Source organism: Bombus pyrosoma, linkage group LG11, assembly GCF_014825855.1.
Source record: "Bombus pyrosoma isolate SC7728 linkage group LG11, ASM1482585v1, whole genome shotgun sequence".
NCBI lineage: Eukaryota > Metazoa > Arthropoda > Insecta > Hymenoptera > Apidae > Bombus > Bombus pyrosoma.
The window spans coordinates 3,516,363-3,543,403 of record NC_057780.1 but is presented as its reverse complement, the minus strand read 5'-3'; the positions used below and the strand labels follow the sequence as shown (position 1 = coordinate 3,543,403).

Genomic DNA, 27,041 nt, shown 5'->3' with positions numbered 1-27,041 from the left:
TTTGGGATACTTTCGCGATTTATGTTTCACGTTTCATACGTAGATTTTTTTTTATACTCGAACATGCCTGTAGTTTTATCATTCCCTCTTATACAGGCTTTCTGCGACAAAGTAAGAATTAAATGTTCGTTAAACTATTCTTCAAACTTCGACTGTGAACAACTAACTAATAAGTAAATAACACGCGAACAGAAAAGATCAAAATAAAAGCTTCATCTTTTATAGGTAGGAACAATGAATTATAAAAAGTTAACAAAAGAGAGTAGAGCAATAAAAAAATTTCAATATACTTCCGAGCCAATTACTCTATTCACGGCAAGAGTTACAGCGTAATTCAATACACGTTCAACGTCAAACAATTTACGTTACTTTTAACAACAGCATTCTATCATAATTTCTTGCTAAATTGCCTGTCCGCAATTTTCTCTCTCCTTTTTTTTTTCGGCGATTTATTTATCTATTTCCTTTTTCTACAAAGAACGCTAGATCGATCTTGTGAAAAGGTACTATAAAACGACTAAACTTGCCCGTGGTAGTTCGGAAGTAGGAAGCTTGATAAACGAGCAAAATCGTTCACGAGAAAGAGAGAACGTGTCAACATCTGAAGAATGAAAAACATAGATTTACGTGATTCCGAGAACCACGTGGTAAAGACAGGCAACATAAATTTCTGATTTTCTTCCTCTTTCCCCCTCTATTTTTATTCAATTTACGTTTCAGCGCGTTTTATCAATTTCTATTACGACTACGATAGTACACTACTATAAACCTCGTACAAGGTTATACACAGGCTACACAGGCTACAAGTCGATTCGAGCGAAATAACGCGCGTTCGAACTAATTCGTACGCTAAACGACGGATTAAGAGCAATAAATGTATTCCCGTTTTCTTTTTAGTAGCTCCGGCATTGGTAAATTCAATGGATTATACACACTCGCGTATATAAATGCGAGCGATCTATTATTTGAAAGCACCGAGATTTCTTTTGAACTTCATATATCGTCTTTATAGAACACTCGAAATATCGACGTCGTTGTTTTGGACATTTTTAGAGACATAAATAAAATTAGAGGTTAATCGTTAATACTTAACAGACATTAGTTATTAACCCTTTGCACTCGAGGACTTTTTCGGTGGGGCGTAGCAGCTACTCCGGATGATTTAACGTATACGTGACGCGTGTCTTAGCGTAAAATGATTTTATATAGAAATTAACTTACAAACAAAAATTATATTCTAATAATTTATTTATATTTACGTGTTTGGAAATATGATTTTGTAATATTAATTTCCGTATTTTTGTTTTATGATAATTTACAAAGCATTCGCCAAGATGCGTTCTTCGATATAATTGATCTCATTTTTCAACAGTTCAGAATCATGTTCATCTTCGTTTCAGCTAATTTCACTTCCGAAAACCATTTTTTAGGGGTTTCTAAACTATAATACTTTTGCCATGATCGTCGAATCCAAACTAACTTTGCGGACGTTGTCAGAACCATAGTTTCGCAGGCATATGGGGTTAAATATTTTATCTGCATTTTAAAGTCTAACGCTTTACGCTTCCTAACGAAGAACATAAAGAACCAAGGAATCAATTTACCAACCAATATCGCACTCTCGTCAATCGCCGTGGTGAGTGAGAGTCACTTTTCGTGTGCAAAGGGTTAACGGTAGATTTAATAAACGAAGAATTAATATTTGTAGGAAATATCGAGGAATGTTAAAAATGAATTCCGATATATTTACCATGCTGTTTTTAACAGAGTGGCCGGGTTCGCTTCGTAGTCGCAGAATACTATAAAATCTTCAGTTTCGTTCACAGTGATGTTCTCTGGTTTAATTGTTACTATAGGTGGATCTGTAACAGACAAATTATTCTTTATGTTAAACGCGTACATATGCTAATTTATGAAATAAATATGAAGAAGAGTCCACTAACATTTTCACTGATAACGTTTGTGTCTTACTTTTGAGTAACCGTGGCTGTTTCGTTCACTTGTATCGTGCCGTTCTTTAATCAGAACACGGCGATAATTCAATTAAAAGCGTCCCTGTGAAAATGTGGAAACTCTCGTCACGAAGATGAAAGAGCGGCGTTGAGAGGATCTTATCTCGCCAAGGTTTTATGCCGAAGCACGTGTTCGCGTAAAAAGAGGAAACTGAAAGATATGACGTCACGGAACACGTAGCCAAATTGAAGGATATATAGCTGCAAAGGAAGAGGCGTGAATCGCGAAATTTACTATCCCGTTTATAACGGGTGGAACGAGAATATAATGATTCGATCGATTTTACACGCGTCCACTGCATTTTCGAGGAAACATCAAAGTAAAAATATATTTTCGAGAAGAGAAGGGAATTTAGTTGAAAATATCGTATCAATGCGAACAAAAGATCCAAAATTTCTCCAAGGTCTAAAATATCTAAAAAAATTCAAGAATAATCTCGTAAAAGATTTTAACAAACAAACAGGTAAAAGAGACCTAGAATTGCAAAATTTGTAAAATAAAATTAAATACTTTGGAGGTTAAAGCGAAAGAAGAATATCATAGAAAATTTGCAATAATTTCAATCGTCCTTTAGAAAAAACAATATTCAATAAACGCTTTCTATTCTTCTCGGTAAATAGATATCATAAATCCTCGAAATTTCCAACTCTTACTCTCATAGTACCTGCATGGTATTAAAATAACGCACTTTAGGAATGTACGGACACAAAGGTTATCGCAGAGTTGATATCGTGCAGGCTGTAGAATTGGGAAATCCACGCGTCCACCATCCGAGAATACGTAGCCGCGAGGCGTCTGGAATTAAAATAACGCGTGTGCCCGCAGAGAAGTCCTAGGAAGCGGAAGGTGCAGCCTCGTCCGCGTTCCGAGATATGTTTAAACGCGACGGCACAAAATGCCCGGCATAAAACAAAACCCCCGTAAGTACGTAGTCTCGAAAGTGGCCTGTCTAAGGGGGAAGAGAAGCTGGAAACGCGCCAGGCCCGCGCGAGTTTCACGTTTCCAATCCGTGGATAGTTTTCCTGCTGGCTACGAAAACGAAACTTTCCCCTTTCCACCTATTCCGCCAGACCTAAATGGAAACACCAACCAGACGCGAGGCTATCCGTCTTGTCCTCCTCGTGTCGTTATGACGGAATCTTTTCGTCGTCTGGCTCGCGCAATCGAGAAATATTAAACGTTAGTCCGCTAGATGAAAGCATCGTTCGAATAATTATTAGATTTCATATATGAACAGGATCAACCCTTTTACAGCGTAATAAAATGCCGGAGAACAGGGAATGAACGATTTAGAAAATAATTATTTCTTTATCTAGAAGTTTTTCTGTATTTCTGGTATGACAAATAAAAAAATATATACGCCTCGTTGACGAGTATTAGGAAAGTTAAGAAAATTTTAGCGAACCTGAAGAATCATTAGGAAACCATCAAATGTTTCGAGAACTGTTATTTCGGATTTTATATCGGACTCGCGTATCGAATCTCGCTTAGTTAGGTATAACAAAAATCAATTCTCTTCTTGTCTATATCCGTTTTAAGGATAAAGAAGTTGATCTGTAAATAGAGAGAGGTGGTAGGAAAGTTGAAAGATGATTTTATAACGATATGTTAAATTCGATAGAAAAACAAATTTACTAGGCTTACGAAATGTTTTAATATACATATAAAAACACGTAAAGGCTTCATAGAGAAGTTTCAAGCGCGACACTAGTTCGTTTTGCTTTTTCCTCTGTGAAATTACGAGACCGCCAGTCGAATGAGCATCGAACGATCTAATTCGATTTAATTGAATCTACGATTATACCCTTTGTGCGAGAGCGAAAAAGCAAATTGGAGATGGTGCGATAAAACAGGAATATATACATGTAGAACCGTGACCTGTGAAGTGTAACTTAATTTCAGGCCGACTATATTGGACGTTGATCAAACACCGCGAAAAAGTCTACTTCAGCCTCCATTTCCACCCCCGGAAGAACGTCGGGATCATTCTGTGCCTTTATTCCTCCGGATCGGTACAGTTAAATTACAGGCGATTCTTTACGATCCTTTTTGCGAACTAACTGTTCTCCGACCGGTAAAATTTCGTTCTAATCGTGCTTTCAACGTTTAGTACCTTTCCAGAGACAAACGTACGAGAATAGTAATTTTACCGATGGGCTCCGATGACAATGGCCGCGAGGACTGTTTCGACGAGAAACGCGTACGATAGCGATTCTTTCCTTTTTTCTTTCTCAGTTTGCCTCATCTCCTGATCGTCTCAATTCGGTTTAATTTCGTTCTAGCTTTTTAACTGATAGACTAATATCAGGCTACGAATTTTGAAGATGCAAGGATACATAGAACACGTAAATATCTATTGTAGGATACTACTAATTTTTAGTAGATAAAATCAAATTTTATCGAAGCTCTATTTCTTTACTTTCGTTCCGGAAAATATGAACTCGTCTAAAAATCCACACTCGTCATTGTTCTGTAGCAACATATACTTTTTCATTATTTTCTTTTTATGTATTTTACATCTCACACTTTTTATATAACACTGTACACGTACGATGAAAATTAATCTTGATATTGACTTTTGTGTCTCATTGGGTGTTTAGTTATTGTTTGTTCATATTTTTGGAGATAAAGCAATATTAAGAATGTTTACTGGATTGAACTGAATTTTTATAATTTTTATAATAAATTTCAGTTACTACGAGCCCTCAAATTCATTGTTTCGTACTTTTGCTACGCGTAGTAGACGTAGGATTCTGGAAACTATGCAAAATTGTTTCGCAGCGGCTACTTTTCCATCCCAGAAATAACGTTTGTTTGTTCAACAACAACAATCCTCTCCTTGGTCTTTCAACTTACTTTTTAGTTGTTTTAATATATACCACAGTTCCATAACTACGTAAGGTTATTTACCACGTTGTATTTCCATTCTAAAATTAACATTCCCTTGTTCAACATTTCTCGAACTTTATTCTCTAGTCGTTTTAATATCATATATGCTGCTCGTCTGTACTGTAAAATTACTGTATCTGCATTTTAAAAATAATCTTTGTCTTTTTCCTGTTATCCTTAACAACGTTAAATCCAATGTTGCTGATCATATTAAAAAGTTTTTTCAAAATTAATATCGAAAGAGCTTTTATGAGATAATTATACATGTAACTTTTTTCCTTATAATAAATTTATTGGATAAATATTTCAATAATTTTATAATACGTAGAATAATATTGTTCAAAATCCTTCCACTATAGCAATATCTTTGAAGTTATCCTCCGTTGAAATAATTTTAGTCGATAAATTTTACTAATAATATGCAACTTCGATATGCAAGATAAAAAATCTCTTGCAATTCCTTTCCGAACAAAACATTCTAATTTTTTCAACTACGTAATTCCTATTATCGAACATAGCTGGAAGCCATTTCTCCTTGTTGCGAAAGCGCGACGATTCCGGATATAAATACTCGTCCGCGACATGGTGCAAATATCATAAATTCTGGACAAAAGGGAAGATGCATCGTTATCTTGCTCGCAGCTCGTTACTGCAATTTAATTGCGTTCAAAAGGGCGGGGGGGGCGGGTGAGATTAAACAGCAGGGGAATATTTCGCGACCGAACACACATTTAGCTTTCTTGCAGGAGGCTTTCTTAACAGCTCGATGAGTCATAAAAATATTGAAATCAAATTTTATTTTTAAATACTACGCGATCTTATGTATTACTCTTTCTCAAATAGTTGTTTGTCATGCAACGATTAATATCTTTTTTTCGGCGATCTGTTATCCAAATGTTCCTTTATCCAGATTATTTCATCTGCCTCTTTTTCGCGACAAAAGGTTGCCATTTTAAGGCGAGAAAGAACCGAAAATAGGGAAAGAAGGTTATTAGATTTTAAATATATCGCAGCCCCTTGACTCCGCTAAGAGGTTCAGAGCTACGTATAATTCGATCATTCCGGTATTCGTTTATTATAATTACATATATCCGGTTTTAATAGTGCACTGCGCGTGACCCATATTTTTCCGCTTTAGCCGGTTAAAAGACTTAAACGTTTATTGCAATCTATAATCGCCTTTTAATGGCCACCAGTGTGCGTTAACTATTTGTGATTTCATTACTAATGGGGGTGACAGAGTGTCCACCATTAAGTAATCTCTATGCCTGTTCACAGGCTCGCAATTTAACACACGTAATCCACACCCATTTGGATATATATACAAGATTTATATAATTGTAAATGAGGACACCCTAAAACGAGCATTCGCGTTGAAACATTCAAAAGGTAAAATAAGAAACAAATTGCGGAAAGATTATATCGCAAACGATCTTAAGACGTTTCAAGTATTACGTTCTCAATTTACTTCGTGTTCTCAAGAAACGCGTAAAAACTTATAGAACACGCGTTAAAAAAAAAAGAACTTTACACTTTTATACGGTGCCGTATCGCATTCCTTTTATAAATACTTAAACTGTTTCCTCCTTTGAGAGGCTCAATAGAGAAAGGCGAAGCATAAAAATCGTTGCACGAGCACTTTATGCGTCCACGACGAGGCAAGCAAAGGGAAAGGAGAGTTCGTTATGGCGATAAGCAGGGACGGATACGTCAAGAATTATGGTTCACTTACATAAAACTTCGATGGTTATCGATTCTATCATCGGTTTCATGTCTTCAGAACGTGTAACTGAGTTCTCAGCGTAACACTTGAACGTCCTCCCGTTGTCGTACACGGACGCCGTAAAAGCCAGAGAACTTGTGGTCTGCAGCGTGCCATCCTTCTGCGAACATAGAACGCGAAAAAGATATATTAAGTCGTCGATAGCATCATCTGTTAACGGAAAAACTGTCGATAGGGAACATATCTCTGGATGTTATGCCGTAACCTGCAACTTTACTTTCACTATTCAACAAGATCTTTCACGAGCCGTAGTGAACAACGAGAGTCGATCGATTCTTTGAGCCACATTGTTGATACACGTGCGGAAAATCACTATGAAAGAAATGAGGCACGATAGGAAATCTATGGGAATAAAATTAAAGCCGTATTCGTTGCTGCACCATCGTACTGATGCAACACGATTTAATTTCACTGATTTCTCGTTGTCTTTGTATACCTATGCGTCGACGTACAATGTACGGATAATCGGATTTTTCATTATTCGATTGGAAATATAAGCAGATTTCATGGGAGAATCTTTATGCTACTTTTTCTTTTCGAAAGTGTTTGTTTTGATACTCTTGAAACGATAGAAAATATACTTCGTCTTAAAAATACTTATTATATACGTAGAAGTAAAATAGAAAATTTCTCCTGTAGAGTATTCTCGATTTGATAATCGTAAACTTAACAAAATATAGTCAATTTCTAACCAGCAGGAAGGCTATTTATTAAATTTTAAGTAAATTCCAAAGAATCGATTCTTTCAACCGAAATATGCTCCTCTAAATCAATTTCAGTCAGCAGGATCTTAAATATAACCAATTTAATAACCTTCGGCTATTCAAAAATTCAATAATAATATAACTTCGGTTCTCTCTCTCCTCCTTTTTTTATGAACAAGGAAAAACCCGAAGGAAAAGAGGATTAATACCACGTTTATACCTGTACCGTCCCACGAATTCATCAGCTTATAAAATTCCACGATCTATCGTAGAACGGCAACGTTATTGAATTTTTCTTCCTGGCATTGTCGTTTAATTTAAATAGTGACATCCCCAGCGAGCGTTGAGTAAGGACAACGTCATTGAAAATCCTGCGACCATTTCCCCCGAACGTATTTTTCAGTGCGTTGTTCACGAGTCATCGTGTACATGTGTTCGTTCCTCCGCGAAACGGAACCGTAATAACGAGAAAAATGGCAGAAAGTAAAAATAAGAAAAAGACCAGTCCTCCACGATTGCAGTGTGACGTTCGTAAAATTTCTCTTTGATACTTTGCGCTGGTAATTATTTCGCGAACAATCGTGTTTGCTGTTCCAAGAGAATCGTGAAAACGATGAATATTGGATTTAGTGGAGACTTTTTGTGATAATCCTATATAAATTTTGATACAGTGTCCTTTGCGAGAATAACGAAATCGATAGATTGTTATTGGAAATGTTTAGTTTGATTGTTTTTGCAAGATTCGATTAATGTCTCGTAACGAGCTCATTCTGACACAAATGATAATTTCTAATCGATCGTAAGGTGTGTTATATAAATATTGCGGAAATTAAAATTATCATAAAACAAGGAAATATTCAAGCTTAGAATAATTACTCACTAGAAATTGATAAATTTAAGTATACAGGAAAAATCATATTAGTATATAAAATCACTTTATAAAAATTCTTTCCATCTTCTAAGATACAATTATTTATAACAGAAAATAGTTTATAACAAACCAATTGTAATTTTTAACTCGTTCATTTTTATTCACCCTGCAAACTCTTGAAATTCCTTTTGATAAATTAATTTTCTATTGTTAGACTCGTTTTAAGAGCATTAACCCCCTAACCTACAACTACGGGCGTAGCCCGTAGTACGACGATCGGGCCAATCGTAAATATTACGGGCATCGCTCGTGATACGTACTACACAAGTCGTGCGAATGGCTCGAAGGCTCCGCGAGCTTGTTTACGTTTTCGGCTCAAAATTCTCAAACGTAAACCCATTAACCGTAGGTTAAGGGGTTAAAAGTATACTAATGGCTATTGATTCACCCTATGTACGAGTATTTATCCTAACCGATCGTAATGCAGGGCAGACCGAACGACCAAGTCATATCGTTTCTTTGATAACATGTCGGTATGCTAATGTCGTGAAAACGCAAGAACACAAAATAATGGAAACAAAACATGGTGAACTGATACGAATGTCGTTACCTCGTAGAATCAATAATGCAAGTTTTAAAGTGGGTGGCGCCGTGATGTAGGTGCAGGCGCGGTCTAATTCAATTACCAGTTACAGTTAATTAAAACTTACTGCTAGTTTATAACAACGATCAAGAATCTCCCGTTGCAACTGTAACGCTCGTTGTAAAGAAGCTTTTTACTCTCGTTTCTTGAATTCTGACGATTTTTTTAAACGCCAACAGCATCCTAAAGGATTTTCTCTTTTTATCAGAAGAACTGTTGCTCGAATTACTTAAAGAAGGGATATTTCCGAGCCTGGCAACCGATTAATTACTCGAGCGAAACAAAAACAAAGGACAACTAACTAAAATAACAATAACGGTTTTGTATAGAACGAATAAAGCAGAAATATTTAAATGGTCAAACTTTAACCAATATGAAATTCTTCAAAATCTCTGGCTCAGTTTATGGAAGCAGAAAAAGATCTGCTATTTTATCAACGTGAAAAGAACCTTTTTGCTTTTCAACTTGGCAACTAAAAAGAACATAACACGATCTGTATAATGGTTTATCACGTTCTAATTCATGGCACGACCTGTCAGGTATCTTTCGAACTCATGAATCGCCGAAACTAACATTTCGTATTTCGAATCCATCATTTCTTTTCATAACATCAACGAAGCTGTATCTCGATGAACCAACGGCGCCGTTTGGTTGCCGATATTCGATGAATGTTCCAGAGAATATAATTAAAAATGTAAAATCTCGATAAAAGAAATTATATTACTCGCGATATTCTAGAAAGCTCTGTACTTCCCATTTTTTAATATATTTTTCTATATTATGTCGCTTCTGCGCAATTTTGCACTTTCAAACTTCCTACAAGTGGATAAAAATTAATTATAATATTTTCGATTTAGAAATTTCCATTACCGAAACGCGAAGCAAAATGATTAGGTGAAAGTAGAGAAGGAGAAATATCTGCTACTTCTCCGCTGTTCAACGCGTTTATATTCGCTGTAAGTTGGAGAAGACGAATTGCTCGCACCTTCTGTTACATAAATTCGGATAGGTCGAAGACGGGAAGAAGGACGAAACGGATCGAAGCTGTCCAAGCGGATCCGCTTAATCTCGCATACACGTCGCGGCTCGTTTGCATCGGCGAGCATTTGCGGCATGTAATTGCTCGGCCCTATGTAAATTCTGTCTGTTGCCACGTATACCGCCGCCGTACGACTCGATCGTTACGTCACCGGTGCCATAATCAGCTACTCCGTAAACGATGCTAATTATGATACCACGACGCGACGCGTATGTGGCTGCACGCGAAACGATGACCGTTAGATATCTAATTCTATATAATTGCGATAACGTAATTCCTAGCTCTGTATTGGGTCAACGAATAACGCTCGTTGGTTCTCAGTTAGAGCTAGATCATCTTCATCGTACGAATGAAACATAGAGATAAAGTAGTCTTCAAATTCCAAATTAAAAATAGCTTACAAATAAATTCCAAATTACAAACGTTCAACAACAATTTGAATCTTACCGTTCTCCTCGGACCGACATGACCCGAAATGAAAATCGTATTTGCCAATAGATGTTATTAAAATATAAATAGTTCGATGTATTTCGATTTTACTGCTTTTCGCGAGCTTCATATTCTTCGCAAAGAAAGTATTTGAAAATTTGAGAAGAAAATATAAGCGAGAATCAATGGGATTGCATTTGAGAAGCAATTGTTCGTAATAAGAGTTTCGCGTATACCAGAGCCTATTTATTTGAAAAAGTAGAAACGTAAGAAAGTAAATAGAAAATAAAGTGAAGCGAAGAAGGAAAACGAAAAGGGAAAAGAAAGAGCTGGACGACTAAATAAGGTGATCCGATTTCTTATTCAGCCATCTAAAGTTGAAGCGACTTTATAGCCACGGATATTGCCATAATGGATTTATGATGGTGGCGAGCCGTACAGATTCCCCTATAGGTACGTGAACGCGTTATTACAGTGACATGCTACACGAAATGACGTATAATGATTTTCCGATGCGACAAGCCTGCAACATCGTATTCATCTGTGAAATTACTTTTTCATACGCGTCAAGCGATACCTGATTTTGTATCGTCGTACGCTCGTATGAATAATCGTCAGCCGATTGCCTGAAATTTCACGCGTCCAGTTTAAAATGAAAGTTGTATGATTTTAGTGCTATACAAGGTTTACAAGCTGCCAATGGTTTACATTCTAGTGGTCATAGGTGTAGGATCGTTTGACTTAATGACGCTATGTGACGAGAACAATAATGAAGTTAAACCGATCGAATTTGCTACAATGAACCAGTGGCAGTGGTGAAAATGATGTTTGTGTCATGATATCAAGTTACTCTGATGTATTAGTGATTGATCGATTAAATAACTCTATCGCGTGAAAGACCAGTTTCAACGCAAATATCACGTACGTGGATTATCTGTCTAGTATTTTGCTTTTGATCCTATTGTGTCGAGTGTTTCAAATGTCACAAAATAGTGCGAAGGTATTTACTCTTGAAATTCGATATTTTTGATTAGTTCGCACACAAACTTTACACGATTCAATTAAATTACATTTGAGGCCAACTGATCGAGTTCGTTTAAGATTAAGTATTTGATAGTTGATGTTTCAATACAAATTAATTATTGTAATAATATAAATTGCAAATTTATATCTTTCTCAGTACGATTAAAGAAATGGAATCTACGTAAATAATTGTTACACCCCATGAAAGACACAACGAGTACTTTACTTTTAAAATACCTTTTATATTTTTGAGTATTAGTTTAAATATCTCATAAATCTCGTACAAGGTCTACTTTCATTCGTAAATCGAGAACTCTTCCACTTCCAGAGATGTCACGGTGAAGTGAAGTTATATTTTGCATATAAAGCGTGGTGTTTCCAATCTTCACGGAGTAATGAAAACCTCGATCAGGAAATAAAGGGAATATGCCTCGGCGAATGGCTGGAGCCTCGCGTCTAATCGAATTAATTCGAGTCGAACGGTTTGAAGGAATCGCGGGTTGAAATTCGCGCGAAATATACTGCATTTGAATAACTGCTTTCTCGCTTCAGGTAGCACCAACTGCGAATTCTGTTTATTCGTTGGCCGAAGTAGTTTATTGCTCGTGAACTCGTTGCAAGAGACATCAAGTCGGCTTACATAGCTGGTACGGCACTTTGTTACTTAAAATATGCGTTCGAGCTGACGTCCAGACGCGTTAACGCGACTTCGCCAATCGTCCATTCGATAAAAGAGAAAACTTCGTAGAAGAAACGTCATTAAGAAATTTTAGCTATGAAATAGTGATGTAATTCAAAACTGATTTACGCGACGTGATTTAGCGAATAGAATCGACTCCTTTTTAAGACGGTGTTTACGAAAGGAAATATATGATATAAGGTAATGTGAAATTGAAAATTTCTTTGATAAAGAACAATGATATAACGATATATCGAATCGTTAAAAAGTATATGAACTTTAATAAAGAAGTTTTTAGTCGTTAAAAGATACATTTGCTTTTAACGAAGAATATTAAAGTATGTTAAGATTATTACCAACGATGCACAAAATTCTTTAAGTATTCGAAATCTAAGGAAAAGATTATTCTCTATTTTCTAATAAATTTCAATCGTATGCTAATAATTTCAATGTTTATTAACTCTATAATCATCAATGTATGTTAAATAATCTCAGCAACGGTAAAAGTAAAATGTAGTACGTTTGTGAGTTCATCGCGGATTATCGAGCAATTTTATCTGGAATTTACTGTCAGCTTCTATCTATTCCATGTCTCATCCTTGCTTTCTATTTGATTATAACGACTGAATTACGTCTTAACAGTGCGGTTTCTTTTAAAGATTTGTATCTTGCACGTAAGCAGAACAAAGAATGAACAAAAGGGAATAGTTGCATCGTATTGTCGCGTTAATTTCGCGACAGTGACGCTTAGTAAGTTTCCAAGTCAGTACTCACATTCTCCTTGACCTTCGCCTCCTGTATCTGAATTCTGTCGTTACTTTCGTTCAGAACCTCGGTACCGTTTTGCCAGGTGATGTTCGCGGCCGGCCTGGCCGCTAGCACAGTACACTCGAGCATAACTCTCGTCCCTTGCACCACGTGGCCCACCACCCCGTTCAAATCCATCTTCAGTGGCCGGACTGGAAAAGATGTCGTTTTGTTGAGATATTTAAGAGTTTGCGGGAAGATAAAGGGAAGAAGCTAGAGGAAAATGTAAAAATATCCAAGAGTAATCGAAGATATTTAGAATTTTAGGAACATTGAAGTTTAAGAAAGATTGATTTAATTAATAAATAATTTAAAACTTAACATTTTCGTACAGTCGAACATTCAAGTTTCCGAATCTTCAAATATCAAAATGTAGACATTTTCACATTTTTACATCCCTTTGCTTCCAAGTTTTCAAATTTCGATACACTAAAACATTCAAATTTTCGAATTTTTATATTTTCAAACTGCCTTCTTTACGAATCTTCGAATGTTCGTATATTTGCGTCTTGCTACTTTTAATATTCTGTTCGTTTTTCTTTAATATTCAGGTTGGCGCGCCTTTTTACACATAAATTTTCACGAACCCCTTAAACTACCCCAAGAGAACCTTACTTACTATCAAATCAACGTATCATTTGACCCATAAACTTTCATAAACTTGCCTGAAGAAAATCTTAATATAGACAAAAAGAGAAGCAAATTCGTTTGAAAATAAACGATGATCCCCGGGAAGGAACGTGTTATTCAGAAAATCCAATTATCGTGTTACGTCAACTCGGCGGTAATACACCTTTACCTCTCGCCCTTTTTCATATAACGCGAACTCGTGGCCGCAACTGATTCATGACACGTTCTCTATGCTTGTTACGTGTCAGTGTACGCAGCAACACGTGTACACATGTACACAGAGAAATACAGTGTCAGGCTGAGCTGTCTAGTATAGACGATCTAATGCAATATCCAAGCTGAGCCGCTGTCTGCATCTTGTATCTTCTATAAGAATAATATAAAGGTGGTGCAAGCTGCAAGGTGAGACAGCTGTAAGGCACGAAGAGGTGTGGTAAGATTGAGAAGCTGGGGGGGGGGTTGAATAAAGAGGAAAACTCGATGGGTGGACGAGGAGTGCTGGAAAATCAGAAAGTCAAGTTGCATGAAGAAATTCGAAGGAATTTCTATCTGAGATTTTCATTCTTCGCGCCAGACTTTGTTCTTCCCGTCAAACTTTTGAGAAGCGCCTTTTTGGAAAGTACTAGTGATATGAGTTGGATCCCTTAGCTGAATTATTATCCTTGATTTCTTAGTATCTTACCTATAGTCGGTTCGAAATAGTCGTCATGTACAGAAACGAACATTTTCCAACGAGTCTTTGTATTGTGCATAAATAGTTGAAACTTTTTCGACGAAATATTAGTTTCGGTCACGAATTTTATTGGATAATTTTGTGTTATAGGATTGAAAGATTTGGATCGTGAGAATTTCATTTCGTAACAAAATACTGGATCGCTGCAAAGGACCGGTCAACAGTGTTATTTTTGCGAATTTCCATCCGTTTTCTCATTCTCAAATTTACATTTTCTACTTTAGGAACAGGTTCAACCAGATGTTCTCTCTGAAATTTCCTCGGTGCTAGCTGTGCTTACTACGTTCACCAAAATTCCTCTCCGATGCATTAGCCATTCTTAAGAGCACTCGCCTCGACACATAGACTGAAATATTCACTCACCGTTATCATTCGACTCAATTTGCAAGTCTCTATGCATTTCTCCCATCTTTATAAACAATTTGGAATTTTAAAACATATCAGTGATTGTATGACGCGAGCAAAGAATCAAATTCTTAAGTAAAGATGCAAAGTATTAAAAATGTTCATTAAAGTGCCAGCGGAAAGTAATTGCATCAGTTCGATCGAAGATAAGATTAAAACGAAAATTAAACGCAAAATCAATCCTTCGGTTTCCCATAAATGTATAAAAATCTTAAATCTGGCGACAAGCAATATTAGAAGCTCTACTCGATTCCAAACTTTATTATCACCGAAAAAGTTCGAACTTAATTCTATTATGCGATAATATTGCACATGGTTGCTAAAAAAAAATCCAACGTTTTATCGGTATGGAACATTAAAAAAACAGTTTCGAATTTATGAATGGAGGTTGTTCTAGCTAACAGAATTGTCCAAAGATACCGAGTATCAGGATAGGGCGACATATTGGATAATTGGAGAAACCGAAGTCTGCGACAGACGGCTGTTCAATAAACGAATCAATCGACGTACGACCACGTTTTATTTCCACCTACGATACCAGTTACGTTTTCGTTACGTTTTTGCCTTCTTTCACCCTTGTCTTTCTCCCCCGTTGCGTTGGCTCGATTAAACGGTCTGCCGCTTTTCTGTTTGCATTTTATTCGGCCCTCTGATTTGACAGCGTCCCGTACCACGAAACTTCAATCGAGCAATTTCTGCTTGTAATTCCCTCAAAGCGGATACGTTTTTATAACTGTGCCGGAATTATACGCGCATTTGAAACGGTCGACAAGGGATTGGCAGGTTCGAGAAATTTTCTTCCCCGGGATTATTGCCGATATTGTCGCGTTTATAGACACGTACGCCTTTTCTTTCGCCTTTGATGATAAATTCAGGACCAGCTTTTGTACATTTTTTGTTTTACAAAGTTTTATTCAACTTGATACGTTTGTTCGAAGCTGTCAAGTCTTATGATCGATATTTCACGCATTTCTACTTGTCCCATTTTTAATTACGAATTTATTTCGTTAATTTATTATCAAATAAATTGCGAATCTATTTATTTACCAGAGGTAAATTTTCGTTAGAAGATTCGATTTGTTGTAGCTTTCATATACATTATATATCGTTTAAATCAACTGGAACAATTAATTTTCTACACTTCCATGAAAAACCAGAAAATATGAAATCTGATCGAGCCGATTACCCCATTTATAGAACACACGAAATACAGTTACGACTTTCAAGAGTTAATTTAACCGACAAATATAATAGGTATAAATGAACGGGAAATATATTCAAAATTCAACGCAATAATTTATTACGTTTCACCTGAAATTAACGTACACGTGGGAAACACATCTACAAGGCTTAGACGTCATCGTAATTAACGTTTCCAATTATCCATCCCTCAAAGCCAGCCACGCGAAGTAAGAGGAGAAATGGTAAGCAAAAGACGGGAGTATATGGCGGTATAGCGTTGGGTGAGAGGATTTCCGCGTAAATTTCGCCAGTATGGCTCACGTTCGCGCGAGTTCTAAAATTTCTAAGTGGCTGAGCAACGTTTACTCTGTTATCGCTGGATAAATCGTAAAATCACGCTGTGAGGATTTTCGGAAAAGCCGTAAAAATAAAGTAGGCGAGCGAGCGCGAAAACGTTCGTTTCGTAGCGTTAGGCCCACAGGGAATGGAGGGAAGAAGTTGTAGATGGGAAGAGCTCGACTTTTGTCATCCGGCGGCCGTCTGTGTAATTGAACTGCGGCCGAAAACGTGTGGCAATTTGCGGATCACGTTGCATCCAGTCCCTGTAAACGTTGCGATCCAGGTAATAAAAGGCTTTCGATGAAGATAAGCCTGAAATCCGCTGGAAATTCCTCATCGTTTCCAATTCCGCCTGGATATCGAGTTGAAACAAAGAAAAAGGGAGAATTCTTCGGTCGTAAAAATTATTGTTGGTTATTCGTGTGAAGAGTAAATGAAGAAGGAAAACACGAGGAGACGCGATAAGTTCGTTCTTGTTCGTTTGTCTTTCGATTTTATGTTAACATCTTCCTTATCGCGATATAGAAATTCGACGACTGTAACACGATTGTAAGAAATTGGCTAATTATTGGGTTTTTGCGATCCTACGTATCGAAACGATATAATGATGTAACAGTAATGCTTTGTGTATCTGTTATTAAGGCTAATCCAATTATCAAGTAACAAACAAGCTACGATAATCTCATCTTGTCTCCCTATTGTTAACTACTACTTCGCTTTACCCCTGGCAGAAGATTGATGCCATGCAATCTTGCATGTCTAGCAATTTAATTTTAATGAAGTTTCTGATCACGTGAAGGAACGTAAACGAACGCAAGGTAAATATGAGCTGGAAAGTTTACATATGAAGACGAAGAAATATTTCTCTTTCATTATAGTGACATACTAAGCCTAGACAAATAAATATTCTTCTTTAATCGACTTATATTTTGGTAATTGGACCAACTTCTTTAGATAAGAGCCTTTGGAAAGAATTAAAAATGAACTCTAATGTATAACTTGTCAGGCAATTTAAAAACTGGATATTTGAATTAATCTCGTTAATAATTTTAAATTATATTAAAAATACTTAAGTTTAGGAACATTGTTAAAACTTTATCGTAATACTGTCTTACAAAATCAAATACTTCTTTACCAACGAATTATTTTATTAAAGAACACTCTTTCATTATAACACTTAATCTGAAGGATCCGAAGAAAATTACTTTGATTAAGTGTATGATAATTCAAGAACCTACACAGATTTTTATTTAATTTTTAATTTATAAAGTATTCAATTTGTACCAAAAATATCAGTAGATGTCTATATAGATTTATAGCCGATAGAGTACGTGTTAAGATAAAGTTTTATTTGAAAGAAAGCAATTAAAACACTCAGACCTAACATCACTTAATATCATAAACAAACTGCTACATAAGAACAGTCCAGTTAATAAATCTCAATTGATATCATGAATAAATTATGTCATAATAATTAATAAATTCAATTTATCCATTTCTTCCCCATGATTATTTCTCTCCACCATCGAAACTGACAACGAAGAAGAATCCGCCTGTTTCGGTAATCACCGAAACGAACTATTTCTTAGTTCATTCGTCCTTTCTTCCTCGCAGGGCGCCGCGAGCTCAATTTCCGGGCAGCAGCCGTCGAGATACTTAGTCCAGGTACTCGGCATCGCTTCCTGTACCGCTGAAGAAACATTAAAAAGTTCACGTGCAAGTATCCTTCGGCACTGGTCTCCTTTCCTCTCTCCACGAACTTTCTCTCCTCACCTTGCCATTCTCTTCCCCTTTTTTTCCTCTTCGTCCTTTATCCTCGTTTCTCTACCTCAGTGCGCTCTTCAGCGAGGGAAATACGGGGAAGTAAGTTTCCCGAGGCGGTTACAGGGGAGATAATTCTCGAGCGAGACCAGCGAACGGGCAATCAGCGAAACGACGCGCGGCAAGAACGTGAAAAGAAAGACCGGTCGATCCGGAATAGAGAGCGAACAGGGAATCTAATATCGAGGATTGCATTTGCCTTGAACCGCGTCCTCCACTTTTCCTCTTTTACCCCCTTCTCTTTTCCTTTTCACCTTTTCGTTTCGCCCCCCCCCCTCCCCACTCCATCCCCCTTCTGCCGCTTCTTTGGACAAACGCCGTAGCACGAGGAAAGCGGAAGAAAAAAATGACAAAGATCCGCTTCTCCTCTAGCTCTTTCCCTTCTCTTATATTTAACGAGCTGCGCCGCTCCGACGGTTTTACAGAAAGCAACTCTCCTCGCGGAACATTCACGCTCGTATACAAAGAGGTGTGCGTATACGTAGAATCGAGAAAACGGTTTATCGACTTTGGCTCGAGCGGTTTCGAAGAATAATAGAGAAATTTCTCCGTGGGTGGTAATACGATTTGCCCGGGACAATGGAGAAAAGCGAAAGTGATTTTCATAAAAAGGGAGAGTTAAACGAGGGTCGAAAGACAATTCTTCATGATTGTTGAGTTACTCTTTTCGAGCTATTCTTTTCCTCGATTTTGCCCGTCAGATCTGTGGATTGTGATGCTGGCTTTTGTAAGTGGATTCCGGTAATTGGTCGAATCTATCGGCTTTATAACCGACTCGTGGCTTTGCTGGCGTGTTTTATATGATTCTTCCATATTTTTTATATAATAATTCTATGATACAGGAAGTCTGTTCTTTAAGATGGATATTCGAAATATTCATTTAGTATTTTATCCACGCAAAAAGGAAAGGAAAATTTTCATGCTCTAATTTCAGTAGCATTAATTAATTCAAAACGAATATTTAATTACTGGATGTTTACTCGCAGATCGAGAGAAGATTGCTAAATTAAATAACGTAACGTAATAAATATCCAAAACGAAACGCTCGTCCTAATACTTAGAAGATGGAGCACATTTGTATTTGAGAATTTTACGTAAACATTTATAATGTACTCATTACACGTTCTCACATTTAGAAGATGAAACGTGTTTCTGTTTATGAATTTTACAGAAACCTCCACGATCCACTTATCGTTTATTCCTTCCTCTTCCGAACCCTAAATTTATGCTCAGCAACAAGATTTTCCTCGCACCATCCTAATCGTCATTTATGATTCTCTTACACCGACCGTCAAAAACCACTTCTCCCTCAACTGACTATATTAACACCCCTAAACTCGGTGACTATACCGAACCGCTCGAGCGTGGACAGATTTCTGCCTCTCCCTATCAAACTTTCCCTCTCTCTCTCTCTCTCTCTCCCCCTCTCTTGTCCCCTCGATCGATCATTTCCTCCTCTCTCGAGCATTGTTTGCTCCCCAATCAATTATCCTCGGCGATTTTTTTTTTGCTCTGGGGGCGAGAACGCGGTGGAAAATTTTTCCAACGACCAACGGCACCAGGCATCTGGGAGAGTTGGCAGACTGGCAAGCGGTTTCGTACCAGAGTTTTCCAAGTCCTGGGATGCGATTTCCGGCTCTTGTTTGCCCCTAAGAGGCGACGTGTCTGCAAACTCCGCACTCTCTCATTCTCCTTCCGTGCAGGTGTGTGTCTTTCGAGCCGGCCTTCTCCGGAACCTGACTTCGCCAGCTGTGCCGGCAGCTGAGACTTTCGCAGATACGTCGCTCGCGACCACTTGCAACGATTCGACTTTAAATCCACGGCAAGTCGTTAAAAGCGGCTTACTTAATCGATTTATTCGCACCACACCCATCCCCATTCCGCGGCCTTTCCTCTCGATATTGGAAAAGGGGCAAGTTTCGAGGTGAGAACCCATCCGCTCGGTTGAACAGACTCTTTATCGGCTCCGTGGATCGCGGACGCTCGGACCCATTGTTTTACGCTTCTGGATTCATTTACTTTGTCCGAGATAAACATCTCTTTTCTCATCCTAAAAGTACGAGCTATGAATTTGTTGTAACTCTGACGATTGTATTACACGTCGTTTGCTACGTCGCACGCTGATATACGAGCCGTTCATACGGCAAAGTGGTTAAGTCCACTTTTCGAAATTTTAATGCCAAAGAACTTGAGTGATCCTTATCGTGTACAATTTCACCGGTTTTCTCTACGTTTTGTTTTGTGCAGTTAATCGTTTTGGCGAGTAAGCCGCTCATATATAGTTTACAGTATATTTATATACCGAATCAGTTGGTTGGATGGTTGCCCGATTCGTCAGATGCACGATTAGCAGGACTTTGGTGGAAAATGTAAAGTATGGCTTTAACGTGAAGGATGGATTCGCGAATCGTTAATAGCGAGTGGAAATGGAGAATTTTGGTATTTTCTAGGTAACGTATCTTTTGGTTAAATAATGCCATTTGAATATAGACGAGATTTTAAGAGCAACTAGCGCTCAGCTTTCTTATTACGTCTATGATTGTATGGTAACGTAGATGCGCAGAATGTGCCGTATAACGTAGACAGAGTGGAGTGAAAATTGAAAAGAATATCTCGATTCTTCTGTTATTTTTGTTATTCTGATAATTTTTTAAAATAAATTTTTACTTATTTATAAGTTATAATATTTCAATACGCCTTTTTTCTTCGTACAAATCTCTGTTCTCCAAACAAACGAAGATCACTCGCTAATCTATTCGTTAGTTATTCTAAAAATTCTTCGTCAAAGATAAGGAAAGAAAGAAAGAAGAAACTGGAAATCGAATTCATCGTTATATCGAGTTAGCCATAATTGGCGACCGGAGACTCACTGGAAACATCACAAAAACAGCGGTGGTCATCGATGCGTCTGATAATGGCGATGCAGAGCCATTTCACTGAATTTCAGATAAAAATGATGATTATTGGTGCGCGATTAAAGCTGTTGGTAGTCGGTTCGTCTGGCACGCCGCTTAGTAATCTTGAGTAATTTATGGGCAATCGCGAACCATATAAACACGACCACCATTGCCAGTTGTATGAAAACTAGCGCGTCGTTTGCATGGAAACAGCGTGTCACGATGCGGCCGGGCATGTTTCGCGAATACCAGTTACGTCTATCGAGAGCCTGTTAAATTCATAATAACCAGATTCACCTGGAACTATTTCGAACGTTCTCATCGATAGAAATCCTGCGACGTTTCCAACGGGATACAATTTTTCCCCGTGAAAGGCGAAACAAAAAAGCAGCTGGTGTTGCTCGTTTCGTCGGTTAAAACAGCCGCAAACTTTGTTGCATCCTATCAATAAACCGCGTAGGTTGAAAGTTTGGACATGGAAAGCTCGACGAACGCTAATTTTTATGGCTCGTTTTTGGCATCGTGAATAAAACGAAATATCATGTCGTTCAATAGAATTTTTGATGGAACTGTTGCGCTATATTTGTTAGTCTCTAGAGTGATATGAGATCAGGAAATTCTGTAGTTCGAGATTCGAATATAGGGCATACTCAGCCACAAGTATGAACATCGAATCTTCTATTTTCGTTTCGTTCTGTAAAGCGTCGTTCTGATTTTCAGCCGTTAGATTTGCAAAGAGGGAATTAACTAATTTACGTCGATGTCTCATGGAAATTAGGAAGAAGATATTTTAGAAAATTCGTAGTGCGTAGATTAGATTTAGCAATGAAATTAGCCATCTTCGACCGATATACGTATCATGAGTTTTATAATATAATTACTTTTCGTTTCGCTTGAATTCTACTTAAACCAGTCTCCGGTCGACATCGGTTAATCTTACTTAGTCAATTCCTACTTACTCAAGATGGTTTCCAATCAAGTTCACTTCATCACAGTCAACTTCCTGCAAACTCACAAACCAAGTTTGAGCTCCCATCGACTGCAAGAAGTACTATCTTCGAAACAAGTTTCATTGTACAATTTGAATACGACCACCGTTATGTATATGTAAATGTATGTATACACTTGCACATAGTGACGAAAGACAAGTTGGCGAAGAATAAATTTAATTACTTGAGTATATGGTGAACTGAATATTTTCAACTTATATCTACTTTCTTTTAAATAATTGTTTTAACTGTTAAAATCATTCTCTTCTCATAGCGAATAATAATAAATAGACGTAGAAGATTTTATTAAAGATCCTTAGATCCTAAAATTTGTTAATTAATGTTAATAAACAGTTAAATAGCTCACAAAATTTCTATGTGGAACATCCTGTTTCGTTGTAACACACGCTAATATATTTTATACGAAAAAATAATATTATCTTGTTCAAATTCTCCAATTTACATTTATTAAATCTTCCAATGAAAGTAATCGATAATTTCATGTAACATTCGGTCAATTTCAATATGTATTGATAATAGTCTTTTTGTATTGCAAGTTTCGATTACAAACAGCATCGATTATACATTCGTAGAGGCGACCGTATAAAAGTTAATTTTAAACACATAATTACGGATGAAAATGAAGAGAATCATAGGAAAAAAGAACAGCGGTTTATATAACGCGAAGGCTTGCAGAAATCGTATGTTAAATTATGCGTACGCCGGTTTTGTTAATTAAATTCGAAATAATCTAAATATTACATCGTTAATTACACACGTCGTGCAATTTAATCGGAAACGATTATTAAACGGAATCAAGCATCCCTTTTACAACGAGTCACCTGCTGCAAAATTATTCCTTCATTAACGAATAAAATAAATAATCATTAACGCGATTATACCGAATTCGCTGTTGGCATAGTTCGACAATCGTACGATACTAATACACAATCTGTAAATTTAATATCTACCGATTTAATATCCATTCTGCGAGCTTTCATTTAAATCTGTTTATGTTTCGCCGATTACTCCGTTAAAAATACGTAATACGACAAACGTAATTTCAATTATATTTCATTAATTCTTGACTCGAAAGCGTAAAAATTATGTGTATCAATTAGTGTTAAAAAAGGTAGGATATACATATCTAAATATCCTCGTTTCGATCCAATCGCATTGGAACGATAAATTCGTTAGCAACGGATACAACAACGGTACAAGACAGAGATCTTTGCTAGCGTGTCAAAGGCAAGTGAAACGCGTTCGTCTCGTGACAATTTGCGATTTCCCTGAGTATTGGATACTTTGCGCCAAAGTCTCTCGTCCCTTCGTCCGTTCTTTCTTTCGGGATAATCCCACGACACTGTGTAAAAGGAAAATTGATTTGCCCGGCACACGACAAACTCTCCGGTTTCCTCGACTCAAAGTTCCGATTTATTCGCCTTCAAGGCAAGCTTCGCGTCTGTCTCGCGTTTGCACAGGAACGAGCGTCGGCACGAAGTTCGTATGCGTCCGCCTATTCGAACACCATAATTATTCCTGTCAAATTATTTACTCGTTAAACCTATGTGGAACCTATCCGCGTTGCTAAGTTACACAGAATGTGACGTTTAGAATCGTAATTGGGTAAATCCGGATTTTCCTTGATATTCGTCTGTTCTTCCTAGATATTCTAGGATTTCGATAATTAGGGATTTTCCTTTCCATCGTGCGTAATGGCCTTCGTTTAAATATCCTTTTGCCTGGTCACTTTAATAAAATACATAATATTAATATTTATATCATAAAAAGGAATTTTATATATAGAAGATTTCAAAGCTATCTATCTGTACTATGGACTGAAAAGAAAATGAATTCTACGTCAAGATCATGGGATAAAAACGTAACAAGTCGCGTATTTTATGTTCCACAGAGTTGACCTGTTAAACAAATAGTTATTTAACCAGATTCGATTTCTTCACTTGCGTTTATGTGAAACTATGAATTTACATAAAATTTCAGAATCTACTACACGTTACAGTAGTGCTATTAAAATCTATAATAATTACTATTCAAATTTCATCATTTACACGGTCCAAATTTTCTTCCAAGACCGCGTTATCGTGCTACGAACAGGTAACAATAAAATACTGGAAACGTCAACAGAATTCCCCAAGAAACTGTCCTAATACTATCATAAATCAAAATTTTCTTCCCCCCTCGATAACGTTATTTGTGGCTGACGAGAAAACGATAGGACGTGAAAGCTGTTGGAGTACCAAGGCGAAACGAGGGCTGGAAGAGAGGGAAACGAGCCTCCCGGAACTTTAACTCTTAATCTAGTCGTCGTTATGGACGGTTTTGTGTTTCTCTCCGTCGTTCCACGGCCGGATATAACTCCGGAAAGTTCGCGCGGACATGGAAGGTTCGGCGGAAAAGTTTTTGGATCGGGAGGACTGCTAACTCGGTGTGTTCGTTCCGCAATAGCTGGCGGCACGATTTGTTTCGCGGCCAGGCACGCGAGAAACGTGTATCAGTGCCGCGATAAATTATTCTAATCTACGGTGCCGTCGCCGATTCTTCATTCTTTAATCTCGTGGCCGTGTTCGATCGTATCTACCTGTGATTTTCGAGGCGGCAAGGCAATTTTCGAACGATCGCCTCGATTTTACTTATTCAGCGTGTCGCAATTGCAGCCGAAGCTCCCTCTGAACACGTGGCGAGAATTTTATAATCGTTATTCGTTCTATACAGTATTATAGCGGTTCGAGGACATTTCTAGAATCGTATTTTCGGCTATGAGAAGAATTTTCGGATATTATGGATTCGGTGTAGAGGAAATCTCATTTTCTCGGATGAAACGTTAATCGATCGGAAGATTCTACTCGAAATATCATGAATATTATAAATATTGTTAGATATTACTAGATCTATAGATTATTCAATTATTAAATATTACTGGAGGTACAAATATACAGGAGCATAGAAAGAAGACTGAAAAGGAAACACCCAGCAGATCTCACAAAGGATATAACCTAACAAACACGAAGATGCTACCCACGTGATAATCAAACAGCTAAAAAATTCTACCAAATGTCCAAATTGGACAAATTGTGAATATAAAGTATTAAATAAAAAGAAAAATGCGAAAGATATCGTTGAAGTGGTCACCACTTCTAAGAAAACTCTACATCTGGTCTTTTTAGTTTTCTCAAGCACTGAAGCCATCGACAGCGTATAGACAAAAGACTGGGACGAAGACAGACCATAAACAGCCGACAGGCGACGTTGGCTTCGGGGTTTTCGGTTATAGGGTAACACTGCTAGCGTGCGGATCTGCACCAGCTCAAATTATTATTTCATACTTGTACCTTCACTTCTGTATTTAAAATATATTTTTCTATCTTACAATTTATCCACGCGTTTCTCTCTTTATACACCTAATAACTTCAACAGATATGTATCAGGTTGATCGTAGATATAAGAAAAGAAAAAAAAAAAAATGACAAAATTTCACGTATATAAAATGTACAAAAAAGTATCGGTTAGAACATTATTTTTTCAAGTTATAAACGACAGTATTCTGTGCTAGAAATATACTTGTACCGACGAGCCATCCTCGCTAATTCACTCGCAATTCATCTTTTTCCTTCTAACAGTCGAGATCTTGTCTATATTCTATCTCTATTTGATTCAATTCACGGATTTTTGTCCGATTTGCTATAGAAAATACAAAATTTGTACAATATAGTACTCGTAAATTTCTATGATCAGTGAAAATTAGCTAATACGTATTATAAATAATCGATTAACGCTTAAATCGATATCGTTAGTTAGCAGAGGATATAAATTCCGTTTGGTAATGTAATATATAGCAGCATTTCGTTTATATTACCATCGACAATTATCCTAAATCACAGTGCTACTACATATTGGATAATCCTAGTCAGTAGTTATATACGAACCGATATAGATCAGACGTTCCTCGCTATTGCTACAGTGATCCATACTTAATATTAACCCTACAGCGTTGTATAGTAGGTACTATGTACGATACACTATGTTGTCTGAATGGTATCTTCTATTTTCCCTGGATTCAGGATAATATATCTTTGATGCAAATTTACGACGCCGTTAGTGCGATGATCGTGATGAAACAGCGTGATAAAGGAATTACGATTTACGAAACTATGATCTTTCTAAAATTATTATCACATATAGTCGAGGAAGATATTGATCGAAGGAATGGATTGGGAGATTGAAACAGGACTGTACGTAATGAACGAAGTAGCCGCTCCGTTATCGTATTTGTCACCTTAGTTTACATAATCATTACGAAGGAGTGATAATTAGTCGACAGAGACGAATTAAAGGAAATTAAGGCAGAGAAAGCGGGCGAATTGAAAAGGATAAAATCAAGGAGAAGAGAACTGACAGAAATAAATTGGAGTGAATCGCATTAAGGGAAAATTGTCAGCAATGATATTCGTTGGAAAGATGCGTCGTTTCTCATGGACTGTGTTTAAAGAAAAAGAGAAGTCTCGCGCGTTACACGAAAATGCTCGTATTTAATCGCGATGTTGACTGACGGAGAGAGAGAAGAAATTAAAGGGGGAAAAGGAGGGAAAAGCCAGGAAGGAATTGAATGAGAATACGGAAGAGAAGGTTGCACACGGTTCACACGAATTTTAACGACCTTAGTTTTAGCGGACGACACAGCGAAAAAGACTTTTTAGCGGAATGATTTATGGCTAAAACTAGGTAAGATCATAATTTACCGACGGTCCATTCCCTTTCACTTCGTTTGTAATTCATAGATCATGCTTAACTTTCAAAACTTTCCGCTGAAAATTGATCGCACGTTGAAAACTTCTCGTATCACTGTATCCAAAAACATTAATCTTCGGTACATCTATCGTCGTTGGAAGTGGAGGAATAGTAATTTATAATTTAATCTTATTATTCGAACCATCCGCGACCATTCTAAATTGCTTCTAATACACGCGTTCGCCCATGTTCTAACAAGGGATGACAAATTACGAAACTGATCAAATAATGTAATATATAAACCTAACGACCTTACAAACACCTATTACTTAAATACTTCACAACATAGTATGTACCTAGGTAGAATGAGATATTCAAACGTTCGAAAACCCAAAAAACAAAATATTATTTTTCGTTAC

The 27,041-nt window shown here is 37.1% G+C and overlaps 1 protein-coding gene across 9 annotated transcripts in view; it reads right to left on the bottom strand.

The window, feature by feature from the left end:
- The window catches only part of LOC122573133 (hemicentin-1), a 422,997-nt gene that overhangs the window by 68,179 nt on the left and 327,777 nt on the right, over positions 1–27,041 (bottom strand). For all 9 annotated transcript variants that reach the window (XR_006318664.1, XR_006318663.1, XM_043739130.1 and 6 more), the window contains 3 exons: positions 12,848–13,032; positions 6,635–6,785; positions 1,751–1,862 (listed from right to left, as the gene is read on the bottom strand). Coding sequence is in view for 7 of the 9 variants with exons in the window: in XM_043739130.1 (XP_043595065.1) it covers positions 1,751–1,862; positions 6,635–6,785; positions 12,848–13,032 (448 nt within the window). In the remaining 2 variants the exon portion in view is untranslated. The remainder of the gene's footprint in view (positions 1–1,750; positions 1,863–6,634; positions 6,786–12,847; positions 13,033–27,041) is intronic.